The following is a 25,804-nucleotide window of genomic DNA, read 5'->3' as shown; positions in this document are numbered from 1 at the left end:
TCTGCACTCCATTCTGGTACTCCTATTTTGTAAATCCTTCTTCCCCCCCTGGCCCAGGCCTAGAAAATTAATTCCCCTTGAATATCGAAGGCTTTAGGAAATCTAGCTAGCCCCCCTTGTTTACTTCCTTCCTCTCCGCTTCTTCTTGTGAACAGGGCTGATTTCGAATAGAAAATGGACCCAGTCCTCTGGCTGGTTGGTTTTGGCATTTGTGTGGCCAGTAGTCTTGAATAGGGTCACCTTGCTGGGGGCCTTTACTCCCAATTCTGGCTTGTGGTCCATGAGGAAACGGGCTACACCGGCACCATTGGGAGTCCCCAAAATCGCTTTACCATCATCAGTAGACATGTCATAGGATTTACCCGGCCATTCTTTCACCATGCTCGTGTCCCTAGGCTCCTCTTCCTTTCTGGGGGGAAGAGGTTTTCCACTGGCCACCTCCAGCGCAACATCCAAAGATGCGTCGTTAATCACATGGTGGCGGATAAAATATTTGATATTTTTTAATTCAGTCTCCGAACCGCGAGCCACTTCCTTCCAGAGTAAGAAGTAAACGTCAGATAGCCTAGATATGGTTGGAGAGGGCTGATTCAACCCGTACTCAGTAATCATGTAGGCTGGACTTTCGTTGTCTTCTGCGGAGATGTAACCCGCCTTGGTGCTTATACTGGCCTTGTAGTGGCCGTCTGTCCCCTGAAAGAAACACAGTAAGTCCCGCTATAATCTATAGCCATGGAGATCTCTCGGCGACTTACGTCATAGTATGTGTTGCCAACTTTATATTGGTGATCCTGGCGATATTTCAACCCCTGCAAACCTCGATCTCCTATATTAATAGGCAGACCTTTCGCGGCCAATGCCACTGGAATCTTTGATCCTGTCTCTGTAGGATTGCCGTTGCTCGCCCCGTAAGGCTCTTCAGACCAATATCCGTAGAAAGCTTGCAAATCCTTGAGCTCGGAAGGTAAATCGATTGGTTCTATATCCTCTAACTGGCACATATATCCTCTGCCTTTCTCCACTGCCTCAGCTCTGTTCTTAGGAGCGGCGCGCTTTGATAGGAGATGAAGCTCAGTACCAAGGTTCAGCCGGGGCTGAATGGTGGCATCATCAGGCAATGATCGCTTAGCATAGGTGGTAAGGCGGAGATTATCGGACTGAGTGCCATGGTAGATGCATAGGAGTGCAACAAGTGCAAAAAGGAAAAAGGAAACGAAACGAGTGACTGGGGTTGCAGGAGCCATTATGTCGATGCCCCGGGTGCAAAAAAAGAGAGATAGAGAGAGCGAATGAACAATATGAGAGAAGGTATGCCTGAAATGAGGGACTGGTACTGAGTACAAGGCAGTGAGTGACAGGAAAGGCCGAGAGAGTCGCTGAGATGCTGGCCCTGTCCCTTTTAAAAGACGAAGACAACACTACATCTTTCCAAGGTGACTACACGGTTCGAAATATCGACAAGAATTATGGAACAGTCCATCAGGCTCCTAGAATGGGTATTCAGGGGGGTCAGGAATAACTGCTACAGGGTATTTCTCTGCCTTCAGCGTTGCCATGCCGAGAATTTCTCATAATATCTCGTATAGTTGGTATATTAAAAGTCCAGGTAGCTATTGGCCAAGGCAGTAAAAGCTAGTCTTCCAGGAGATGAGAAGCTGGCTTGGAGAACGAGGTTGTGGAGCCTCCGCTTGCGCTATTACAGCTGAAATTTGCGCCGGAGAAGACGGCGCCAGAGAGGCACTCTGCCTCACCAATAGATATCACAGTATAGGGTGAGCACTAGCAGGGATTTTGAACATATGGCATGTGGTGACTCTTGACTATCGCTTTGTGACGTTATGAATTCGGTGGGTCCATTCTGTCTGAGCTTTCATTCTGGAGGCTACACGGGTCTATCCGCCCTCACATCATTCGGCTCGGGTGGAAAAAACGCTTGGGCTTCGCAGTTCCCCATTCTAATGCTACCATACTGCGCCCGAATGGGAAATAAATGAGAGATATTTGGATGGTGCTACAGTGGGGGGCAATCTTAGTATGTACGGGACCTGTGTGACGCCAAGTGGTAGTTTCTATTAAATGCTGCTGGAAGACCCACCATCATTGGCATGCCCCTTGTCCAATGTCTAATCCCCTGTTACACCTTTTTGTCTACGGCTACAGGGTCTTGCTGTACCGGTACCGTACAAGCAAGTGCTACTTAGTGCCTACCTATGCTGTAAATATTATGTTTGCCGTTATGGACTAGGTCCTTGTAGGTAGGGTGCGCCTTGGGTCCAAGTGTGGAGAATTTGATGTGATGTGGGATGGTTGGGCGTTCCTAAGAACATGCGCATGGTCGGAAGGCTGAAATTAACTATGTGGGGGAGGCTAGTGCACAACGTTACATAGCGAATGGACTTGCTCCGAGCTAGCAGGAACCATCAATTGATAATCCAGTGGGGAAAGGGGCCCATCTATCTCGGAAGATCGTTCTAGGTCTTGGTGAGCTCCGTTTCTCGTAATAAGGTTCCGCGGTCTAATTAACGTGGAAATCTCAATGCGCCAAGCCGTAGTTATGTAGCGCCATATTCAACTCGTATATCACCGGCCTTTATATCTCCTTTTCTAAAGATTAAAACACCGTATTCAGCAGCGGGAGGGGGAGAGCCGACGACAGAGACAACTGGGCCGTCTATAAGCTCCGGCAGATCCATTATTTCAGTGCTTCAAGTACCTAGCATTGCACGACAGACCTCCAGCGCCCGGTTTCGGCGGCTGGTAACTACCCCGGCTATAGAAACGGCCCTAAACGCAACGGCTTCAGGCAGCAGTCAGTATTACGTACAGGATAGAAGAGATACTCCTGGGTTTGCTTTAGGGGTGCAGCCGCTAGCTAGAACAGAAATAGTTATGGCCAGGGGACAATTGCATCGGACCACTACTATCAACTTGTGGAATGGGTTGCAGCGTTCATCGGAGCGGTTAGTTTAGGTACTCCATAGCACTTTGGTCGATTCTTGGCAAAAGCGACTCGTGCCTTCATGATCGGCTGGAGAGGATATGTGAGGTGAAGCTCATTTTGTATGCGACATAAAATGAGGCTTGGTCCCCTCGAGAGCTCATCCTTCCCTATCCAATCGTTCATTCCCCCCAAGTCTGTTTTCCTTTCTTTCATTTCTCTTTTTCTTTTCTCTAAGTCGCTCTCTTTTTTCATTCGGGGCATAATGCCCTCGCCATTCTTTTTCCTGGCTCTGTCTCTATCTCTGACACATTCCATCCAGGTTGCTGCAGAACCCAGTTTTGATGCCTGGTCCCAATTGTGGAAACCCTGCCCAAGGGCCTGCAGCGAAATCCCATCTCCGGCTGAATGGGCGGTTTATCGCAATGTGGATCAATTGGCCACTTGCAATCAAACTTTGCGTCTAGACTTTTCTTTGTACAATCCCTCAAACCCGGCCATTCGCGCCTGTTCTGCGACTGAAGATTACCCAGCTGCCAAGGCCCCCCAGCCTCAGGCCTTGGTCTCATCTGGGTTCACTGATCAAGAAATCACCCTGCAAATTGGCTGGTGGAATACGGCTTCGTCTTTACCATCTGCAGGCGTAAAGTCCGCGCTGGAACATGTCCGAAAGGCGCTCTTGGCCTCGGAAAATGACAAACCAACAACTGCGTATAGCTACCATGGGAAATCCATCATTGGAGTGTACGCCGGACGGGGGGTTCAGCACTCGGACGCTGCTACCACTGTATTCCAAGAGTTCACAGATCATATCGCATCCCAGGATTTGGTCGGCCGAATTGCCCTGCAGTATTGCAGAGAGAATTCCAACAAAGCGATCGGTATCGTCGTCGATGCCAGCGGCGACCTCGCGGCTGTGCAGCGCATTGTCCGGGGCTGGGTCGACGGGGAGTGCCAGACCGACTTTGACGGCGTGAAGGAGCTCCCCCAATCCATCCTGCATATGCAAGATGATGCGGTATCGAGCCCTGTCCCCGAACTGTCAAGTAAAGGGGTCGCCGGAGAAGGCCGGTTGCATTCACATCAAGGGCGGACTCATTCCCACCATCGACGAGCCATTTGCCGCACGATCCAGGTTGCTCCTGGAGACTCCTGTGGGGCGCTGGCTGAGCGATGCGGACTCTCTCCGGCAGATTTCACCAAGTTCAATCCCGACAAGAAGCTCTGTTCCTCGCTGCAGCCGGAGCAGCATGTGTGCTGCTCAGCGGGCACGTTGCCCGATCTTAGGCCGAAGCCAAACGGGGATGGCACTTGCGCCTCGTATGTTGTCCAGACGGATGAATCCTGCCACAAATTAGCAGTTGCCAACGGCCTCAAGCAGGAGGATCTGGAGAAATTCAACAAGCACACCTGGGGTTGGAGTGGGTGTGGCCGGATTCAGGCCCAGCAAACTATTTGTCTCAGCGAGGGAACGGCTCCTATGCCTCTATTGTCGACAATGCGGTGTGTGGTCCGCAAGTGCCAGGCACCACGAGGCCAAAGGACATGAATGACCTTGAGGGCCTCAATCCTTGTCCTCTCAACGCGTGCTGTGATGTCTGGGGTCAGTGTGGTATTACCGATGAGTTCTGCACCGAGAGCAAGTCTTCCACTGGGGCCCCTGGTACTGCGGCCCCTAACACGAATGGCTGTATCTCCAACTGTGGTACTGATATTGTGAATAATAAAAAGGCACCAGATGAGTTTATCAGCATTGGCTACTTTGAGGCGTGGAACGCTGAGCGTGGCTGTTTGAATATGGACGTTACCAGCTTCGATACAGCAGTTCACACTCATCTCCATTTTGCCTTTGCAGAGATAACAGAAAGCTATGAGGTGGACGTGTCCCTGGTTCATACTCAATTTAATAAGCTGAAGAACATGGGCTCCGTAAACCGTATTCTGACATTTGGTGGATGGTCCTTCTCGACAAGAGCGGATTCCTTCCCGATTTTCCGCAAAGGCGTATCGGCTGAGAACCGAGAGGTCTTTGCCACGAATGTGGCTAATTTCATTGTGGAAAATGGACTTGATGGAGTGGACTTTGACTGGGAGTACCCTGGAGCCCCTGACATTCCTGGTATTCCTCCTGGTGACCGCGATGATGGAAAGCGATATCTGGAATTCTTGAAGATGGTGCGGGAAAAGCTACCCTCTGATAAAAGCCTGGCGATTGCTGCCCCGGCCTCGTTCTGGTATCTAAAGGGCTTCCCGATCGAGGAGATTTCGAAGGTGGTAGACTATATTGTCTTCATGGCCTACGACCTCCATGGGCAATGGGACTACGGAAACAAAAACTCGATGCCGGGATGTCCAGATGGAGATTGCCTCCGCTCGCATGTGAATCTCACCGAAACAAATACTGCTCTGTCCATGGTTACTAAGGCTGGAGTGCCATCTTCGAAGATCATTGTTGGAGTGAGTAGCTATGGCCGGTCGTTCAAGATGACCGAGCCTGGCTGCTCTGGTCCCATGTGCAAATACGTCGGCCCCGAGTCCGCTGCGAAGCCTGGGAAATGTACCATCACAGCAGGCTATATCTCCGACGCAGAGATCAATCAGATTTTGGAAGACGATCCGACTGCCAAAAAGACATATGATGCGTCCAGCGACAGCAGCATCCTTGTCTACGACTCCACGCAGTGGGTAGCTTACATGGACACTGAAATCAAGAGAAATCGCACCGAGCAGTACCGACAACTCAACATGGGCGGCATATCGGACTGGGCAGTTGATCTTCAGTCATTCGCAAACAGTCCCCGGGGTGGCAACAACTCTCCTGAGAACCAAACCGTTGTCTACGTAGATTCCAGCATTTGGGGGGATGAGAACCCGCAAGTGACATGCCCGGCACCTTGTGCTCTCGTCCTCCCCGACTATCCTCTTGGCTCCACCACCGTTATCACTCCTCTCCCGCATGTCACCACGCTGGATGTGGCCTGGCCAACTCCGACGGAGATAACCAGGGCCAACGGGGAGGTTATCACCACCACCACCGTCACACGAATTCTACAGGAGACCACTATCATTGTTCCGCCAGGTAGGGATTTTTACGATTGACTTGGAATGCGACTTGACTAATGCGATGACTCTCAGTTACGGTGTCCGAACTGCCCATGGCCAATATCAATATCACTATTCCACTCGACGAGGACGAAAAAGTGACAATCACGCCGAAGCCTCGGTTCCCTCCTGTGATTGTCACTATTACTAATGACCCCAACCCATTGTCTCGCACAGGTGTCTTGCATCCTCCAGTGACACGAAGCGTGACTGTGCCTCCCTGGCCCCAGACTACCGTCATCTATGTCCCACCTAAGGGGAACACCGATGATGAGGATGACAACACAGACAGAGATGATCAAAACAAGGACGGCAAAGACAACGACAACAAGGACAACGACAACAAGGACAACGACAACAAGGACAACGACAACAAGGACAACGACAACAAGGACAACGACAAGGATGACAAGGATAAGGATGACAAGGATAAGGACAACAAGGACAACGACGACAACGACAAGGGCGGCAGTCATCACAGGATCGAGTTCCCACATATACCCACCATCACGGTGACTCACGGCCCTGGGTCCCCTATTTGCAGAGGACAGAAGTGCGGCCATCTGTGCGCCGATGACTTTTGCGGGTGCAACCATGGCTGCGGTGGTGGTGACAACGGATTCTCCGATCCCACCGACCCCAATCCTCCCCCAGTCCCCCCGCATCCCCAGGACCCCAAGGACAGAGATTCATGCACTAGTTCTTCGGTTACCAACTATTGGGTCTCATGCGACTCCAAAACTGAGGGCCCGACCACAACCTCCTGCACTACCACTAAAAGTCTGGTGGCTGTAGGATGCGATGTCACCGCCACAACGACAACTACCGGTGTGGAATATTGCCCTACCGTGGACCCAAATGATCCCCAGGGAGAGGACGGCGGCAAATCTCGGGCCAAGCGCACTAATACTTCGAAGACCAAAGAGCCGCCAAAACCTACCAGCCCTCCAGAGCGACCCTCCTCGACCTCTTCCAAAACGACGACCACTACCAAGACCTCGAAGACATCCTCCCTACCGTCCGCAACGGCTGCCAGCGGCTGTAGCAGGGTCGGAAGCGGCCGCAGCTTGACCCGCCGCTGCTGGAACAAATGCGACCCAGGCACGGGGTCGCCCGTTGGCGGCGACTGGGCGGAGAATGAACCCTGGTGTTGGATATCTGAACGCGGCAGCGATTCGTATGCGAATTGTTTGAAGCAATCCAACTGTCCAACCGACTTTGAGTGCGCAGAAGAATGGGGCTGCGTTGTTCCACTGTCCGGTGGGTGTGCGTCTCAGGGCGGCAAGACCGGACTCGGCAAAACCTGCTGGAGTAGCTGCAACGAGAAAACCGGGAAGCGGACGAACGATAAGTGGGAACAGGGTATGCCGTGGTGCTGGCTGCAGAATGGCAGGTTTGCTAGCTGTGATGAGGGCAACGACTGCAGTGCCACCACGGAGTGTGTCCCTGACCATTGGAACCACGGCGGATGCAATACTAAGCGTAAGAACTGGGAACTAGATGAAGGAATATGATATGATGGTCAGGATATGGCCTGGGATTGGGGCGGGACTGGTATATAGTCCATTCGAGTACTTCATAGATTTACTCCATAGCTGTATTACGATATCAATCCTAAACCTCAAAAGGATCCCTTCTGATCTCTACCCTGATCCGCGGGGCGGTTCTATGAATCTAAGACTTTATATACCCCTTTGCCATCATCTCTCTTTGACCGCTTCAGAACTTACCGTGAATGTGAGTCTCTGAGTACGACTTTGATCCTGTAGATTTATGGTATCAGGTAGCGGGACTTCATCCTCTTCGACCCCATCATCCTCATCCACAAGCTCAATCAGATATATCTCTCTGAGTCGCTCTGTGAAGTGCCTTACCAAGCGTAACCTTGCTCCCGGCCTGTGATGGTGGAATCTTAGCTAAGGGATCTTCCTTGGTATCACTGATTTGATTAAAGATATCATTATCAAGCCTGTCGGTTTTCTTTTTCCTTCCTGATTGTATATCCTGTACCGTAGGATTCTCCTTTATGAAAGTGTGCCATAGAACGCTTGGCTGTCTCCACTGCTGGACTAGTTAGTATATATATGCCAGAGAACCACGCAGGCATATCTTACCTACAGAGATTGCAATGATCTCTCATTTCGAAAGCGAAACTAACCGTGAGTTAGGCCGCCCATCAGTCAGACACGTAGCCTGTCTGAAGGCAGCATTCCTACTCTTTTGGGACTATTAAGGGCCAGTGGTTGTAGTTCTCGTCGGAGTTTTGATAGAGCCCGTACTTGACATGCGACTTGAGCGCCGCTCGTCACACGAGACACGAAATCCTCGAGATAGAATAATTGATCAGTAGGAGCCCTTTTATTTCATGGGGGGGTGGAACACAAACAGGATTGTAGGCGAATGGCCGAGGAGACGTAAGTAGGTCAATCTGGCCGTTGGTACATAGTCCTAGATAGTTGCAAGTAAAGAAAATCTCAGTCATACAAGATACTGTGCCTCTATTAGATACGGCTGAACATTGAAACCTTGGCACATGCGACCGTGAGTGACGTTACAACATAGGGCTTCCCGAAATTATCTTCTTCCAACTCCAAATTTGGACATGTAAGTAATTGGGGCTGTAAAATGCTGGTAAGATCAGCAGGGCCCCAGGTATGACGAAAAACGTCTATGAATTGGCTTTTCTCTAAGCCTACAACAAGAATGCAAGCTTGCTGTTTATAGAAATGAGCTAAGCCTAGGTGGACATAAGTTAGGGTAGGATTTACGTCGTGACTCAAGGTGGGGAAGCTCCTCACTCGTATTAGCGCACCGCCACTGCCGTGAGTCACGTTCAGTCATCATGAATCTTTGGCTCTGTAGTGGAGACTGTTTCCAGACCAACTCTGCTCCACGCAAACAGAGCTTCAATGAGCTTAAATAAATATCTCTTGATGGGGAACGTTTTCTTGTCTTCAGTTCAAAGGCAAATCGAGTTCTGATACTTTACTTTTTCGTTGAGCAGTTCAGTTGCGCAGTCCAGTTTAGCATTCTTCTTGGCATTTTTGAGCGTGTTTTAGGATAATCTACGATACCCCATGGCTTCTAACGACGAAAACCGAGCTATACCCCTGACGTCATACGAAACAGCCCTATGTGTGGTTCCTCCGGCGCATTTAACCGGAGATATTGACCGTCTACGAGCACTATACGACAAAGCACATGGAAGATGGCCACCGCATGCCAATCTGATTTACCCATTTGTGCCTTCAGAGGAGCTGCCCCAAGCTTCCAAAGTGCTACAGTCACTGTTAAGCAAGAGGAAAGAGATTGAACCCATCCGTCTAAGGTTCGATAAAGCAGACTTCTTCACCCATAAGCGCCATAACACGGTGTATCTCACGGATAGTGGAAGCGAGGGAGTCAAGGCCCTAACACGGCTACAAGGAGATATTGTGGATGCTCTCGGTAGCCAGGCAGGGGCCTCTGGGCAGCTGCATCTCACAATCGGTCAGAGTGAGGCAGACGATTTGGCAGAGAGACAATTCTTACTAGAGAAAGTTAGCTTGATTCCTGCCGTTGAGTGGGAAGTGGAAGAACTAGTAATTCTGATCCGGGATCGATCACAAGGGTTGGACACTGCTTCCAGCCCAATGGTAGTGTGGGGAGCTGTTTCGCTGTCCGGTACACCGTTGCCGAATCCTCAAGCTCTTGAATATTCCTCGCCGTCCTCGTTGCCGGCCCACTCAGAGACTACATTTCAATATTCACTTACCAAGGATGATGGCGAGGAAGGAAAATGGAATGCTATCCCAAAGTCAGCTTCACAGCCAGCAGCAGGCCGGCAGATAGAGTCATCAGTGACAGTTGCCTCGTACAACGTCCTCATCGAATCTCCACATCCGCCTCCTACGGAGAGGTATCCCCTTCTCCTCCATAATCTGCTCTCCGACGCTGCAACTGCAGATATTCTCATCCTACAGGAGATAAATGATGGCTTCTTGTCCTTCCTCCTTCAAGACAAGGATATCCGCCTCCGCTACCCCTTCGCAACCCATGGACCACCCGACCAGGCCGAAATTGGTCCGCTCAACAGCCTCCGAAACATTATCGTGCTCAGCCGTTGGCAGTTCCGGTGGGAGTGGCTACCGTTCGACAAACGGCATAAAGGTGCTGTTGTGCTTCAGCTAGAGGACTTGGGTACCTTCCACGATTCTGAATTCCTTCCTCTCGTTGTGGCAGGTGTACATCTTAGCTGTGGTCTCATTGATAGTTCTATCATGGCGAAACGGTCTCAACTTCAAACGGTACTCAAATATCTATCTGGAAAATATCCCAGTAACCATTGGGTGGTTGCCGGAGATTTCAATATTGCGACCTCTTCTTACACAATCGATACTGCATTAAAGCGGAGATCGATCTCGGCGCAGGGAGCGTCAGTATTAGCATCTCTAGATGGTATGTTAACTGAGGTCGGTCTCTCAGATTGCTACTACGCTAGTCGTGCTAGCAGTACCGCCAGCAGCGGCCTAGGGAACCCCCCGAGTAGGTTAGATCTGGGAACATTGTATGAGGGCGAGGAAGGTGCAACATATGACCCAACTGAAAACGAACACGCTGCACGGATTACGGGACAAAGCTTTCACAGTCGGCCTCAACGATACGATCGGATTCTCGTACGGGGCGACGAATTTGAAGTTCTTTCATATAACCTCTTCGGATTCCCCAGTGGAGACGAAAGCCAGCTGGCAAGTGATCATTGGGGAGTGAGAGCGACACTCAAGTTGGATGGCCCGTGTTCTGGAGATCTGGAAAGTGAAAAGGCCTCTATCATAGTTGAAAGGGCACCATCGAGTCTTGGCTGCATCGATGGCTTGAAGAACTGCCTGAAAGACCATCAAGCCTTCCCATCCGATGCGGAAATCGTCCAGAGGAAAGAGGCTTTCGAGTTGATCAAGCAGCTCGTCAACCAGCGTGATGCAAAATTGCCAGCTGATACCAGACTAGATCTGTTATTTGCGGTTGTGCCTGTTGGCTCATATGGCTTCGGCGTGTGGAACAGGTCATCCGATATGGATATCCTGGTCATCGGACAAGTCAGCCCACGAACATTCTTCGCCCTCATTTTGGCGAAGCTACGGCGAGCAACGGACGGTGAGGTTGTGCTTCTCCGCAAGGTGAAGGCAGCATCCGGAACCATGTTGGAGTTGGAGGTTCGTGGCGTACGGGTTGATTTACAGTATTGTGCAGCAACTCGTGTTGCTGAAAGGTAAATCTTGCATTGGCACACAATCCCCTCACGCATCATGATCAAATAGCTAACGCAGCCTATAGCTGGCCACATGCCTTAGAGCTTCCTGCAGGTGATTCCACCTTTGACCTCCCTATGCAATCGTTGCTCAAGCTCAACTCCCTGCGCGACATGCACTACCTGCAACGCACCATCCAGACTTGGCGTCGTTTCGTCTAGCCTATCGGTTTATTAAAATGTGGGCCCAGAGGCGCGGGATCTACTCATCCAAGCTGGGCTATCTAGGAGGTGTTCACATTACCTTACTCCTGGCGCGTATTTGTACTCTCTCATTCCGTCAGACCGGCACCATCTCAGCAGCGGACATCATCACCACGTTCTTCAAACACTATGCACAGTTCGACTGGGAGCGAAATGTCGTCTATGATCCCAGCTTCTACAGGTCGCCACCGCGGTACTTCCGACCTCAAAGGGAGCCATTGGTGATCCTTAGCCAGCACCAACCGAAAGTCAACGTTGCGCGTGCGGCTTCTATCCCGTCGACGAGGACACTTGTGCAAGAGTTCCAACGGGCAGATGACCTTCTCTCAAAACAGGATGTTACCTGGGAACAGTTGGCTGGGTCTGATGAACATTCCACCGGTGCAGAGGAATTCCTCAAATCATATCGGAGCTATGCAAAGGTCAACGTCCAATACTGGGGAGGTGCAGCGACAAAGGGTAGAATGCTTGTTGGGTGGCTGGAATGGCGATGCGTGTCGCTTCTCGTTGGTGAGTTACATCTCTTCCACGTCCTCCATGGCCATGAGCTAATGATAAATAGATATTCATCGAAAGTTTCCCGATATCCACGCCCGGATCTGGCCGGCTCGGTTCACAGATATGGAGGAAGTGGACGAGACCACTAAAGAATATCAAGGCTGCTATTTGATCGGTCTGGCAAGGCAAAACACGCCCGGGGCGAGCCCATTAAGCGATGCCGACCGACAATCGGCCCAGATCTCTCTCCTGGCTGTGCTGAATGCCTTTGCAGAGCAAATCCGTGAAGACGAGAACTACTTTGACGCTTCCTCTAGCTGGGTTGACGTCAGCCTAGTCCAGCCCTCTGCACTCGGCGGTCTCCGGATTGATAGTTCTGACTGGGGACATACAGCTTACGACGAAGCGTCATTCGACGACGATGACGATGAAATTGATCTTGAGGATGATGAGGATGAAGACCTAGCTCAGCCACGCCAGCGGACGATGCCTATCCGTGGGGCTAAGGTCGTTGCCGTGCCCGAAGGGGCAAAGCTTCGGTCTGCTAGTGATGTCCTAAACCGGCTTCGTTGGGATGCCGAATTTGATATTGAGGATTACATTGTCGGTTATGATGATCGCTTCCTTGGGGAGAGGGAGATGCCGGTGGGGCAATGGAAGGCAGATCTGACGGACGAAGCGTTTATCCCCATGCATCGGATTCTGTACTTCAAGAGGAAGAGCGATGGAGAGAAGGTCTGGGATCGAGAGACAAGGACGGACCTGCTCTTTGGTAGTGGTGTGTCGAGCAAGGCCCAAGACTGAACAGGGGATTCTCGACGGAAAGGTATAACATAGAACATATCTACCATGGATAGTCTAATTGACATTGGATAACATCAGTTATATCGAAAGTAGCCTGATAGCCGAATAGTTAGGTCAAGGCATATAGGTAACCGTACAACAGAGATCGACACCTACGGGTTGTCTCTTGAAAATGGCTTCGAGTGCCTGACGTCCAGCTGACTTCCCTGGGGTTGCTTGCATCTTGAATGAAGGCACCGCCACCAACAAAGGACCTTGCAACACGCATTCAGTACGACGCGAGAGAAATCGTTCATTCATGCTCCTTTGTCATGATGATCGTTATTATGTGGCTGAAACATAGGAAAACTTGCGCAAACAATCGATGTGTTCCTCGTCCTGCCTCTTACAACCTGGCTAGCCCCCCCCTTCTTCTTCTTCTTCTTTTCTTTTCTTTTTTCTGGACTCAGTGTTCGCTGTAAATCGCCCAGTCGCCTCATCTTTGAAATTATATGTCATTACTCTGGTTCATTCCGTTAATAGAGGCATTCTATTTGATTGAAAGTCCTTCTATGAACGACCGGGTCCCAACACGGCCAGCAGACACAACTTATCTGTCATGGGAAAGCGTGATTATGGGTTATCCATTGATTGGGCAGAGTCCGGTAATTCCTCATCCTCAGGCCTGGAGTAAGTTACAGATCGGATATGAGACATACATTGCCGATGGAGATTGACACCTTAGCTTAGTCTAGTCATAGTCCACGGCTTGTATGGTAACCTGGGAGGAAGTCCCAACCCTCGAGTCAGCCCCGGCTCCGGGTCCAGCTCTTGGGTGGACGACTATGTGAAGGATCTGGACGTTGATACGAGAATATTAATTTTTAGATATGACGCTGGAAAGATCTTAGCTGGACGTCATAGCCGAGATGCGATTCAACAGCAGGCAGTATCCTTACTGGAAGATCTGACCAAGCTAAGAGGAACCAATTCTAAAGTCTGTGTGAGATCAGTGAACCTGCATACAAAGGCTAATCCATAATTTAGCGATCTATCATGTTCATTGCTCACGATATTGGGGGACTAATCGTGAAAGATGTGAGTGGATTTCTCCCATCACTAAACCATTACTGAATATTAGTCTCCAGGCACTTAAACTTGCGGTATTTGATAGTATCAAGTGGGGTCAAATCACTGATTACGCTCGAATGCTGGTGAGCCTGTTACCGTAGTCGGGATATATTCGCTATATTCTAAAACTTGAAAACAGATATTCTCCGGTTGTTTACAAAGAGGTCTCAACAGACTAGATCTTGAGACCAAACTATGCGCCTTTCTACATGACTCAGTTTCTCTACATTTCAGCTTCAGCATTGACATCGTCCTCTTTGAGTGACACTGCCAGCACCTTCCGAAATCCATGGTCTAGATATGGCCTGGTACTGGCCGATATTCATACCGATTTCAAAGCGAGTGGCCTTCTAGTCTTGTTGCCGTTTCGGTGCAAAGTGATGGACACACAACACGGTTTAGATACCCAGCCTATCCGAAGGCTGCACAAGACCTCCTACCGGTAAAAGTGGTCACTGCGGGTCTTTGGATAGGACAGAGTTCCGGAACTCTGCGGATCCTACCAAAGAGCTACGACGGTCTAGATCTTGTATTGATCCGGAAACGGAAGTCAACGGCTCTGAACTTAGTTTAGACACAAAGTAGACAAGGTCTTGGTCGACATGATTCAGGATGAGCTTCTCACAGGGACATTTGTGAAGCCCTAACATGTAGCAGCCCAAACTCAACACTCGACGAGCGCCTCCTTTAAATACTCAGTCATCAATAAAATTCCCCGACAAATCCCCGTAGAAGGCAAGAAAACTTGCATAAGCCAAGACCAGCAAGGCAGATCCAGAGATCCTCTGGTGGATCCACCAACGCCAAGCCCTGACGTCTTGCGTGCCACCGTCGATCAGCAGGCAATGGACCCAAACTCTCTTCATGTCACATCCCCGCCATGTCCCCCGACACACGTAGAAATGAAAGTAGACAGCGCGGGAAATACACCACCAGAGCATGTGAGGAGTGTCGACGGCGACGAGCGAAGGTTAGTGAAGTGGCTACATGGTCAACAAGTGGGCGAAGCTCAATCGACTCGGCGATTGGATTACTAACGAAACCACCAGTGCGATGGAAACAAACCATCCTGCGCCAGATGCGCCCAATGGCGGATCTCGTGCCAGTATTCTGTCGCGGAGGATGGTCGGAGGCCGGCGTCCAAGACATATGTACTTCTCCTGCGACAGAGGATAGAATCGCTAGAAAGACTCCTGGAACGGCATGGGATTGATGCAAGGGAGTCGCAAGTGCCCGCACAGGTGCCGTTAGATACGAAACCCGGCATGAACAGCGACACGTCTTCGGAGATAGATAGCCTGGCCGAGAATTTCAAGGGCAGGCTGGCTCTGGACGAATCGCTGAATTTCGACCAGGACGGCGAGATGAGGTATTTCGGGCCGACTAGTGGACGGCTCCAGTTTCAGGGTTCTTCCAGTAATCGAGTCAGTATTGATGGCTCGGCGTTTTCGGTCTCTCCGCCAGATCAAGTGTCTGATAGCTATGGCTATATCGACCCCATTGACCCGATCACGGCTGGCATGGGGGTCCCGAAGGACGTTCAGGACCACCTAATCGATCTGTATTTCCGGTGGGAGCAGCCATGGTATGCTGTGGTCGATGAAGAGCTCTTCAGGGAAAGTATGAATAATGGGGGACGGTACTGGACGCCACTGCTGCATAATTGCATCCTCGCTTTAGGGTCGCGGTATTCCGACCGTGTCGACGTGCGATCGGATCCAGATGACCCAAATACGGCGGGGAAAGCGTTCCTCGAAGAAGCGAAAACCCAGCTGCACAGGGAGGTGGAACGGCCCAGTCTAACCACTATCCAAGCATTAGGTCTGATTGGGATGGTGTATATTGTAAGATAGAATTGTTTGTGTCTGTCGGGTATGAGTATGGGCTAATGAGAACAGGCGATGGGGGCTGATGCTGCTGGCTGGCTGCACCACGGGATGGCGAACCGACTCAGTCTCGATATGGGCTTGAATTTGGACCCGGCTGGATTTGAAGAGACGAATGCGATGACTCCACGGGAGATTCAGCTCAGGAGACAGATATACTGGACCCTGTACTGTCATGATAAGCTGTCCTCTAGTTATACGGGACGAATCTGCTCCATGCTTGTAGGTTGACTGGTCTGTGGATGACACAGGATACTGACAGATGTAGGACTCACAAGGTGCCGTCAAAGTACCGGACGACGATCCAGCATTTAATCTAGAGATGAGTTCCTCTCAGAAAGCATTGAGACCACTACAGCGAGCCATGATCAGCGTCTGTCGAATCCAAGAAAGGATCACGCTATCCCTGTAATCAATTCCCAACCCTCGCCTCTATCGCTCAGCTAACGATTTTAGATGGGCACCCAAACCACTCCTCAAGGAGCACCAACGACCGGCCTTCCTCAAGTCCTGTCTCCTCGACCTGAGGTCCTGGTTCTACGACCTCCCCACAGAGTTACGCATTGACCGTGCCAACGACATCCCCCAAGCATACACACTCCACATGGTGTACCACACAGCCAGAATCCTGTTGGCCAAACCATTCATCATGAGAGAGAACCCACCCTCAAAGCCCAAAAACGAAACCACAGACCTAGCCCACTCCATATGCCGCGAATCCGCCCGTTCCATCTGTCTCGTCGCCCAGAAATACCGACATACATTCGGAGGATACCATCTCAGCCCAATCACAGCAACACACTGCACATTATCGGCAGCGCTGGTCCTGCTCGACGAAACTGAAAATCTGAACGCCCCCTCCCATAAGAATAAATTGACCCTGTGTCTAACAGTGCTGGACGAGCTATCTAAGTCGTGGTATCCGGCAGGCCATATCGGACAGAATCTGCGGAAGCTTTGCCGGTCTGTCGTCTCAGATGACACGTTCTCTCGAGATAAGGGGCTCTATCCGTTCGAAACGAACCCCAGTCCGCCACTCGACCTGGGCGTCGAGCTCCCAAACGTCATTGACGAGATTGAATCCAACCCGAGCGTCAACCCGGGCAACGCGCTGGCTAATCAACTGGAACTGTCCGTCCCGATGGAATCACTCCCCGTCGACTACGGGTTCTTCGATATATTAAACCAGATCAATTGGGAGCGGATGTGGTAATGCACTCACTACCTCTGAACCGTCTACCCACCATACATACATACACCTATAGGGGCAATGACAACCGCCAAAGATCCACCATATAAACCCCTCCATAATACGTACAACACATGCAACATGAACCGAGACATTGATTTGTCAGTCTGCATCTTGATCTCTCGATTAAGTTCCATTTCTCGGGCTATGACCTCATCAGCGGAAGATATATTCCGCACCGCAAAACCCTATATAAACCCCTCCCACACCACCGGATGCAACATCCACAGTACCAAAAGCCACAAAATCAAAATGTCCCACCTAACCTACTACAACTACCCGGGCGTCGGTGAACGCAACCGCCAAACCTTCAAATACAGTCAAGCTGTCCGCATCAGCGACCGCATCGAATGTTCCGGCCAAGGTTCTCCACTCCTTCCTATGTACACCACAATCCCACTAACATGAGATGCGATAAAAAGGTGGCTGGGACCCCAACACGGGCGAATTCTACAAGGAAATCAACGCGCAGATCGACCAGGCATTCGCGAACGTCGATTTGGCGCTCAGGACGGCCGGCGGGAAGGGCTGGGCGCAGGTGTATCGCGTGAACTCGTATCATGTGCCAATCAATAACGAGGCACTGGAGGCTATGGTGAGGAACTTTCGGAAGTGGATGCCGGACCATGAGCCGCTGTGGACTTGTGTGGGGGTTACGAGGCTGGGGGAGGATGATATGAGGGTTGAGATTGAGGTTGTTGCGCATGATCCTAAATAGAGGGGTAATTGGAGTGATGAATTTACGATACGCTTTGTTTTCTTCGGGGCTGGTCTCTTAGTCTTTTGCGGGGTCCTTTGTCATATAAGACTAGATTATAATCCGGGACGATTGGACGTCCTCCTTTGTGAGAATTTAATGGGGGCATATCTAACTTTCACAGTCATGACTTTTAAGGACAAATGACTGGAAACTTAAGTACACTGTAAACACTGCATGACAAAAGAAAAATATAAATCATTCAAAGCCCATCTAAAATTCTATCCATACCATGCCAAATCCCTAAACCAAACCAAACCAAACTAACGCCGTCTGTCTACACCACTCTAATATGAAGTGTGTAACCTGCATAGCCCAATCCCAACACACCATGCCAGACTTCCCTATGGCCGTTCCGGTTCCAGACCCAGAATGTCCTCCACCCCCTTGACCATCTCCCCAATACGTCTCCGATGACCCTCTCTATCCTTCATGCGCTCGGCGGCATAATACGGCTCCATCCAAGACGGACTCTCCCTGTACCGAGATATATTGTCCCACTCGGCGTGGTTCCATGTAGTCAGATCTGAGGTGCTCGTGGACTGGGTGGTGGATGTCGATCCCGTAGCTACTGTTCTAGCGGCCGTGGGGTTTGATTTCGTTCTATTATACTCGAATATTAGTTCCAGACTAAGATGGAGTGGATAAAAGTATGAAAGCTAAGTCAATCACGCACGAAGATGCCGTCTTCGACATATCTCTTTCTCTTTCTCTCTTGTATTGAATAGGAACAAAATAGACCAAACTTTAAAACTTAATTTAAATGCTAATCTGACGTCAATGTCCTACAACAGAAAACATCAAGGTCTTAAATAACCCCATTTATTTATATGCTTCAACACTACACAATACCTCAGCCCCGGAAAAAAGCAAACCTACAAAGGATTAAATCACAAACAACGATCATCGCTATCACATCCAATCCAACCACTTCCGGGTCACACCGTAGACAGAAAGAACACATCTCTACACATCATACAATGTCATCAACTAACTAACAAAACCCCCAGTCATAGTCCGGGTACCTGGGCACGGCCAGACCCAGGTGCCAACACGAGCACCACCACCGGCCGAAAGACGTCCCGCGATCTCCAGGATCGGGGTCAGCAAGAAGGAATCGGTACATAGGTACATCCACCACGTAATAGACCATGGACCTGCAGTAAAGCAGAGCCCGATGAGTGAAAATCCCATCTTGCTATGGGCTGGGTGTCAATGTATGTAAGAACAGTCCGAATCACAATACATCATGTCATGATACCCACTCGACCCTGGGCTGCGAGCGAATGTGTCATTTCCGGGGCGGGCACCGGGCCGTTGTGAGCCAGCGAAGAGAAAAAAAAAAAAAAATATGATGATCGGACTTTTTTTAATCTTACTGTGTGAAAATAAAATGAGCGGGATTTTGCCAATAAAAAGGCGGAAGGAATCATTCAAACAAGGCGACGGACCCGCTGGGTCTAGACCGGTTAAAATGGAGTTCGTTTTGGCTTAGCGGGTGCCTTATGGATATTGTCGGAGATTTTTCTTGTGCCCTGGTCTAGAACTCCAAGGATTGTCTTCCCTGGTGGGAGATTGGCTTGAGTAGCAGGTCGATCGGTCCATCCTGGTACGGGACCAAGTTGCCCCCTGGTTGTCTCGGAAGGTGGTGATGGCGGTGGGATGCAGTGGTGAGGCCGTTTTGTTAGGGCTCGGTGAGGCAGGGGATTAGGGTTCGGTGTGATGTGCAGGGATGTGGCTGCATCGTCGGAGATTTTCGCTGATCTCCGTTACAACTGGCCGGTGGGGTCGTTTTGAGTTGTGTGTTGTGGCTAGACACTAGAAGGAGGGGTAAGTCTACTCGGACCTCTGATTTACTTGCTTATCCTCTACCAGATGCTGTCTACGCCATGGATCTCAAGTATAGTCTCGAAAGTGGGGGAGAGTGTATTGTCTAACTGCTGACATAGGAGACAGAAAAATAGAAAAAATAAACAAAAAAAAAAAAAGAAAAAGCAACTTTTGGGTATATCACGACCAGACACCTTTTCGCCAACCAACCCGATCAATCAACGAATGGAGAGTACTCGACTCATTAAAGTAGTGTATTGTACAAGAACATGACGGTCATCACCAGGGCGAGAAGATCACCAATTAAGCGCGAAAGGTCTCAGCCCCCTTGGTATGTCGCCACATCGCACTAGGCACCATATTTTGCTTGAACATGGCCAGCTCCTTCTGGAGGGCCTTGTTCTCTTCCTGCAATTCCTGCATGTAGGCAATCGCGTTGGTCAGGATCTCCGACTTCTTGAGCGAGGCTGATCCGCTCTTGCTCGACTTCTGGACTCCGCCACACATGGCCTTCTCCAGGGCCACGAACTTGGCGTTCATGTTGGTGCGATACCGCTTCTCGATGATGTTGTGTGCGGCACGCTTCGCAGCGTTGCGTCCACTGGTGGTGGCCGTTGTGGTCTGGCCCGTGCTGGCATTGGAGTCCACCGAGGTGGTGCGGGTCATCTTGCGGTTGACGGGAGGCGATGTGGGAGTCGTCTGAGCGGCAGTGTGGGTGGGGTATTCTTGAGGTGCGAGTTCAGGACTGGAGGACCAGGTCGTCTCGCGTTTCACCACTGGGGTGGTCTTGCGGCGGGTGGATTGTCTCCCGGGGGCCGGAAGCATATCTGCGGGAGCAGCATAGGTGGGAGACCACGACTGATCGTCACTTTCCAGGTCCTGTTGTACTGTTAGTGATGGCTCCCAGAGGAGATCAGATGAGGAGGAACATACCGAAGTGATCGAACCGGCATCTTCGCCCGAATGGTTGGAGATGGTGAATCCACTGATGTCCGGAGGAGGAGCGAAGAAATCCGCGGGGAAATCCTTGGGGTCCACCCCCATGGGCTCATTAGGCACATCGAGGGTGAAGTTCTCGGGCATCATGGTGTTCAGCGAGAAGAGATCGATGGCACTGTCGTAGTTCCAGTTGGCCGACAAGGGATCGGGACCTTGGGGGCGGGGAAGGTATCGTAGGGGCGATGCATGGGGCTGTGGTGGCTCATATACATGCGTTCGTCGTCACTCAAGGTGAACGAAGGATCAGTTCTAGTGTATGCCATTGATGGTAGTGGTAGTGGTAGTAGTGGTAGTCGAAGGTCGACAGGATCAAGTGGTTGGTATGGTAGATAGAGATATAGATTGGAATCTGATATCGCCAGGGGGAGGGTTGGGATATAAATAAATATCACAGAAAAGTTGATAATCTTGGAACCGTGGATCTGGTAGAGAAAATCAAATAACGGGCGTGTGAAGCTTCTTTATAAAGGAAGCGAGAGTTTTTTTTAGTTTATATTTTTATTTTTTATTTTTTTCAGACAGTGATGTAATTAAGGGCCGGCATCGTGAAAAACGCACTTAATTTTCGACCCAAACGAATGTTAGTATGCAGCACAAGTGATTTGCCCGGTGAAGGACAACCGAGATCACCCCAGCCGGATCCTCAGCATCCAGACTCGGTCGGCTCCGATGACAGTCGTCATTACCTGGTCCAGTCAGGAGTGCAAAACCGTCAAAGCAGAGAAAGGGACCAACTGGGTGGAGACGGTGGGATCGATGCACGACCGTTGAAGGGAAGAAACGGAAGGCTCGCCTGCCAAGAGGGGCCCGGCCGAGACTCGGGGCCGATCATCCGGCCGTGTCATGGCCTTGCATCGGACCTTTTGGCGGACCCAAATGCGGACCTCTCTCCCTTCTGGCAACGCTGTGTCGTGAAACCATGGCGGAATTGACTTTATCCCGACTTTGCCCGTCCTGTTGAGAGGTAGCCTGAGGCGAGATTCCTGCCTGTTTGAGCGACTCGGGGTACGTCCAGATTAATTCTCTCCTTAATTATTTACACTTTGGCGATAGACGCCGAACCCGTCCAGTTCAGTGACCTCTTTCCATTTTAGATTATTTTTTTCCTTTGACTTTTATTTTTTTTCTCCTTTTTTCTATCTCGGTGTAAATTGATTCTGATCATTAGTACAATAGTATTCCCTTCAGCCGAGTGGGATCCTTCCATATTCGACTACTACCATTGACTGGCATCACCCTGATAATACTACTAGTATATCAACCACTCATCTCCGTACGGTATGTAAGATGATGACGGATCATCTTCAGGCGAGTGATGTAACATCCTGTGCAGCGTGCCTTAGTCCAATGAGAGGGTCTTCGTCACGCCTTCAGCTCCCTTGCGATGTGACGAATTCTCCAATCAGAGCCCCGTTATTAGCAATGCCCCGACCTGGAGAGGCACTGGCGTAATTCTGATCCCAACGACAGGCTCTCGTCCTGTACGCCGTAGTGTCATATACGAGACTGTGGAATACTGGACTATTTACACACGGACCAGGCCTATCCAGTTCCAGGGGATGGGATCGGGCATCCGCTGTGGAGACCTTTGGAGGGATAGGATTGTCTCCCCGGCCAATCACCCCCTCGCTTTCACTCATCCGAGAAACGTGTCCAAGTTCTCTCAATTTTTTTTCTCTCTCTTGACACTTGCATCTGCTGCCGGAGATTTTTTCTCCTCCACGCTGCCACCATGACTCGTGACCCAACTGATGACTTCGGATCGTAGATGTACCGTCCACGGTCTGCACACGTGTTACTCGTCTACTGTCCGCATCGCCCTTCCACAAGGGGAAGGGTACCCCTCATGTGCGATGAAGCGAAGGTCGCGACGGAAAATTAGGTTCTCTTGCGACGTCCATGGTTTCTCCGTGTTTCGCAGTCTTTGCTGCTCTAGGAAAGGTTCTCCCAATAGTCTTCCGGTTATTCTGTGCAGGGTTCTCTCTAAGAATAGCACCAATCCGCCGGGGCATACCAGCTCTCGCTCCTCACACTCGCACACAGTCCACCAGACGACAACTCAAGAAAAAACCACCAAAAAATACCCCGAGTACAGACTACTGCTCCTCGCATACCTCCAAATCCATCCATAGGGACCGCCACACTAACCCAATCCAGGCAAACGATGACAGGGTGGATCAACAAATGCTAATAATTAACCTTCCGTAGTAAAGTTAACCCGCAGATGGTAGTGGTGCTAAGTACGCCTCGGCTGCCCGTTCGGAAGCCGGCCTGAGAGGATCCTCTTTTTCTTTGTTTTTTTTGGTTTTATTTTATTTTTTTTCCCTTCTGTCCCTCTTTCTTCTCCCCAACCCCAGTGGTGTGATCCGGCATCTCAGTGAGAAACTCCCGCCAAGTTGCGTCATTCGTCACCTTTGCAATCACCAACCGTTTTTGATACTGGTCATTTCGATCATGTCTCGAAAACTCCCGATGATATCGCCCGAGACGATGCATCGATTCGGGTGAGAATCAATCGAGGTTGTCACCTGCCTGTGAAAACTTTTCCATTCGGACGAGACCTGTCTCAGGGGTTGGTGAGGCGGAATTGAGGGGTCCACGGTCCGAGTCAACCTGGTGGTATCCGAGGTACAGTGTCGTTGCTGATAGAGGGGTTCAGCCTTATCCATTTCTGTTACCCCTCTTTTTTCATTATTTTTATTAGTATTTTAATTTGGTGATTTTTTTTGGGTGCGGTAGCGCTAACTTGGGAATTAGGGCTTGGCTGCAATGGGCATGTCATGGCTGAAGAAGCCTATCTGCGTGATGGGTTACAGACCTTATCCGGCATGCCACCAGAGTACTCTGATCCTGCACTGGATCATGACATGCATTGATTAATTGTGGTGTGGTGACCTAAAACGCTGGGGAGATCCGAGTGGATCTCTGGCCAATCTGCCGCCCTGATCCTACGAGCCGCGGGGTAATCTTCAGCCTCCAGTCCCAGATCCCAATCCCGGACGCAGACGGTGAAGAACCCGCGAAACCACGCGAGATCTGAGAAACAGCGGTCGGGATGACGTTCAGCAAGGTCTGTACGACGGCCGACTGGTGATGACAGTCCTGATGCCGGTTCTGCGAGATCCAGGGACGCGAGGGGCATTTTTGGCGAACTCAGATTGAGTTCCAGAAGCTCTGACCACCAGCGGGGGGAACTGCACCTTGCCCCGGATCCAAAGTTGAGGTCAGCCGTTGGCTAGGCTAGCTCGGGTGCGCTACTGCTAGATGCCGTGGTTCAGATGCGGCGGTCCCTGGCGGCCGGGTGAGATCCGGGGCCGACCAACCAGCGGTGTATCTACAACGCGACCAAGACCCCTCGAACATCGCCAGAAAAACTGCTACGGACGATGTGACGAGGGTCCTCCATCGCCGACTACCTTTATTTAGGGAATCCGACGCGTGGTGGTGGTGTTTGCGCTCATGGCGATCCGTAGCATTGATGGGGAGGTTCCAGGTGAGGGCAACCCCGCGGTGGTCACATGACCCGGTACTATCCATAACCATCACCCAACCCCCCTCTTAGTCAGTAACCCGGACTCCGTCAAATCAGCCCTAATTAACTTCCTTCCTGTGTCCTCACCTCCCGGGCTAAGGCCCGAATCGTGGTCTCGTAGTCCTCCGGCTCGCGTCCCAAGATCTCCCTCAACAGCGGTGTCACCACCGCTGTCTCCCCCCGTCGGATCGCATCCCACGCCGTCGCCCACTCCCTCGCCAGGTTAATCCCATGATAGGTGTGCTTCGTGCCATGCGTCGACAACGCCGCATACTCGTCTGGTGAGATCTCGCGAATGCGAACTGTCCGCCCGACGGCTCGACCGAGGATCTCGACGGTCTCCTGCAGCGAATATTCGCGCGGTCCCGAGAGCAACACCAGCCGATTGATATACGGGAAGGAGCGCGGGTCCTGCACGTAGGAGGCGATCAAGTTGGCGGTGGCTTCGCCGAGTTCGTCGCGTTTGGCCCACGTGACCCCCGGCGGGGTCCCAGCGTGCGGGATCGTAACCTCCTCCACGGGATGCGCCAGGTCAAACCAGGCCGTGTAGATCGGGAACGACTCCGAGTAAAGCCCTTCCCGGATCGCCGTGTAGGTGATGTCGCTCTGCGCTTGGAGATCGGCCAAGTATTGCTCGGTGCGTAGATGGGCGCCCATCACGTGTGCCACGCTGGAGTCGGTGAGATCTCCCGCAACGCGAGCGACGAGTAGAAGATATGCTTGACACCGCTGCGGCGCGCGCAGTCGATGGCATTGCGATGGGCCTAGTCGTAGTCAGTTATTGCCTTCGTAATCATCGCTCGACAGTAGACATAGGGAGAGGAATCACCTCCACGCGATACTGGATCTCAAACGACGCATACGAGATCAGCATCAACACGTCCACCCCATCGAACACGCGTTCCAGCGACGAGGGATCTTCATAGTCTGCGCGTCGGACGGTCGCACCGAGACGACTCAATTCCGCCAGAGAGTCGGGTTTGCGGGCGATAAGGATGAGTTGGTCGACGGGGACGAGTTTGACGAGGTGGTTGATGACGCTGGTTCCCAAGCCGCCTGCCGCGGGGAAGATGCCGACTTTGGCCATCGCGTTTTGTTGCTTCGCGTTTATTTGTTCTGATCTTTACTGGCGTGCGACACACAAGGAACTGTATATGTTTCAATGTGAAATGATTATAATACTTTTGAACTCTCTTCTTGATTCCCGATTCAAGAGATAAATACCACAAAGGATTCCATCATGACTTGCTCCTTGGTCTTGGCGGTTGAGTGTGCTTACAAATGAAGTTATGTCCGCTGGTTATGTCCGTTGGATTATCAACCACGTCGTATTCATGAGATTTGGCTATTCGCAGTGATTCGAAGCTATTCTATCTAATGGGAAGAGTAAGACAGAATCTTGGTCGAGTTTGTTAGGACTTGTATGGCTGTGTTGGTTCAACGGTGGTTCAATGGGTTCAACCGTTCAACCCTCGGCTAGATGGAGAAACAACCATTGCCACCAGCACAATGGATATTGTCGAATACTATTTACATCTTTGGTGGCAATTTACAATTGACTCGTGGAGTACATAGTTGGAATGTATAATTATGTATGAAAGCATTCAT

At 50.8% G+C, this 25,804-nt stretch overlaps 7 protein-coding genes across 7 annotated transcripts; 4 read left to right on the top strand and 3 right to left on the bottom strand.

Moving 5' to 3' along the window:
- Positions 1 to 120: 120 nt before the first annotated feature.
- Positions 121 to 1,244, bottom strand: ANOM_003712 (uncharacterized protein; the record flags this gene model as incomplete). Its single annotated transcript, XM_015548969.1, has 2 exons — positions 121 to 693; positions 756 to 1,244. The coding sequence occupies 2 exons, from the start codon at positions 1,242 to 1,244 to the stop codon at positions 121 to 123; spliced, it is 1,062 nt and encodes a 353-aa protein (XP_015409790.1).
- A 1,959-nt stretch (positions 1,245 to 3,203) lies between these two features.
- ANOM_003711 (class V chitinase Chi100) lies at positions 3,204 to 7,554 on the top strand (the record flags this gene model as incomplete). The annotated part of the gene is made up of 3 exons (XM_015548968.1): positions 3,204 to 4,359; positions 4,407 to 6,017; positions 6,074 to 7,554. 3 exons carry the CDS (start codon positions 3,204 to 3,206, stop codon positions 7,552 to 7,554), a joined length of 4,248 nt encoding a protein of 1,415 aa, XP_015409793.1.
- Positions 7,555 to 9,117: 1,563 nt separating this feature from the next.
- On the top strand, positions 9,118 to 12,833 carry ANOM_003710 (poly(A) polymerase pla1; the record flags this gene model as incomplete). The annotated part of the gene is made up of 4 exons (XM_015548967.1): positions 9,118 to 11,288; positions 11,354 to 11,483; positions 11,543 to 12,041; positions 12,094 to 12,833. The coding sequence occupies 4 exons, from the start codon at positions 9,118 to 9,120 to the stop codon at positions 12,831 to 12,833; spliced, it is 3,540 nt and encodes a 1,179-aa protein (XP_015409792.1).
- Positions 12,834 to 14,823: 1,990 nt separating this feature from the next.
- On the top strand, positions 14,824 to 17,042 carry ANOM_003709 (Zn(II)2Cys6 transcription factor; the record flags this gene model as incomplete). Its single annotated transcript, XM_015548966.1, has 5 exons — positions 14,824 to 14,913; positions 14,993 to 15,787; positions 15,842 to 16,051; positions 16,098 to 16,237; positions 16,286 to 17,042. 5 exons carry the CDS (start codon positions 14,824 to 14,826, stop codon positions 17,040 to 17,042), a joined length of 1,992 nt encoding a protein of 663 aa, XP_015409776.1.
- A 183-nt stretch (positions 17,043 to 17,225) lies between these two features.
- On the top strand, positions 17,226 to 17,796 carry ANOM_003708 (RidA family protein; the record flags this gene model as incomplete). The annotated part of the gene is made up of 2 exons (XM_015548965.1): positions 17,226 to 17,442; positions 17,501 to 17,796. The coding sequence occupies 2 exons, from the start codon at positions 17,226 to 17,228 to the stop codon at positions 17,794 to 17,796; spliced, it is 513 nt and encodes a 170-aa protein (XP_015409777.1).
- A 2,172-nt stretch (positions 17,797 to 19,968) lies between these two features.
- Positions 19,969 to 20,751, bottom strand: ANOM_003707 (putative HLH DNA binding domain protein; the record flags this gene model as incomplete). Its single annotated transcript, XM_015548964.1, has 2 exons — positions 19,969 to 20,544; positions 20,599 to 20,751. The coding sequence occupies 2 exons, from the start codon at positions 20,749 to 20,751 to the stop codon at positions 19,969 to 19,971; spliced, it is 729 nt and encodes a 242-aa protein (XP_015409770.1).
- A 3,508-nt stretch (positions 20,752 to 24,259) lies between these two features.
- On the bottom strand, positions 24,260 to 25,283 carry ANOM_003706 (NmrA-like family protein; the record flags this gene model as incomplete). Its single annotated transcript, XM_015548963.1, has 3 exons — positions 24,260 to 24,866; positions 24,893 to 24,960; positions 25,026 to 25,283. The coding sequence occupies 3 exons, from the start codon at positions 25,281 to 25,283 to the stop codon at positions 24,260 to 24,262; spliced, it is 933 nt and encodes a 310-aa protein (XP_015409771.1).
- Between the last annotated feature and the right edge of the window lie 521 nt (positions 25,284 to 25,804).

Source organism: Aspergillus nomiae (genome assembly GCF_001204775.2).
Source record: "Aspergillus nomiae NRRL 13137 chromosome Unknown contig00043, whole genome shotgun sequence".
Classification (NCBI taxonomy): Eukaryota; Fungi; Ascomycota; class Eurotiomycetes; order Eurotiales; family Aspergillaceae; genus Aspergillus; species Aspergillus nomiae.
The sequence above is the reverse complement of the archived record's forward strand: the minus strand, read 5'-3'. Positions and strand labels throughout refer to the sequence as shown.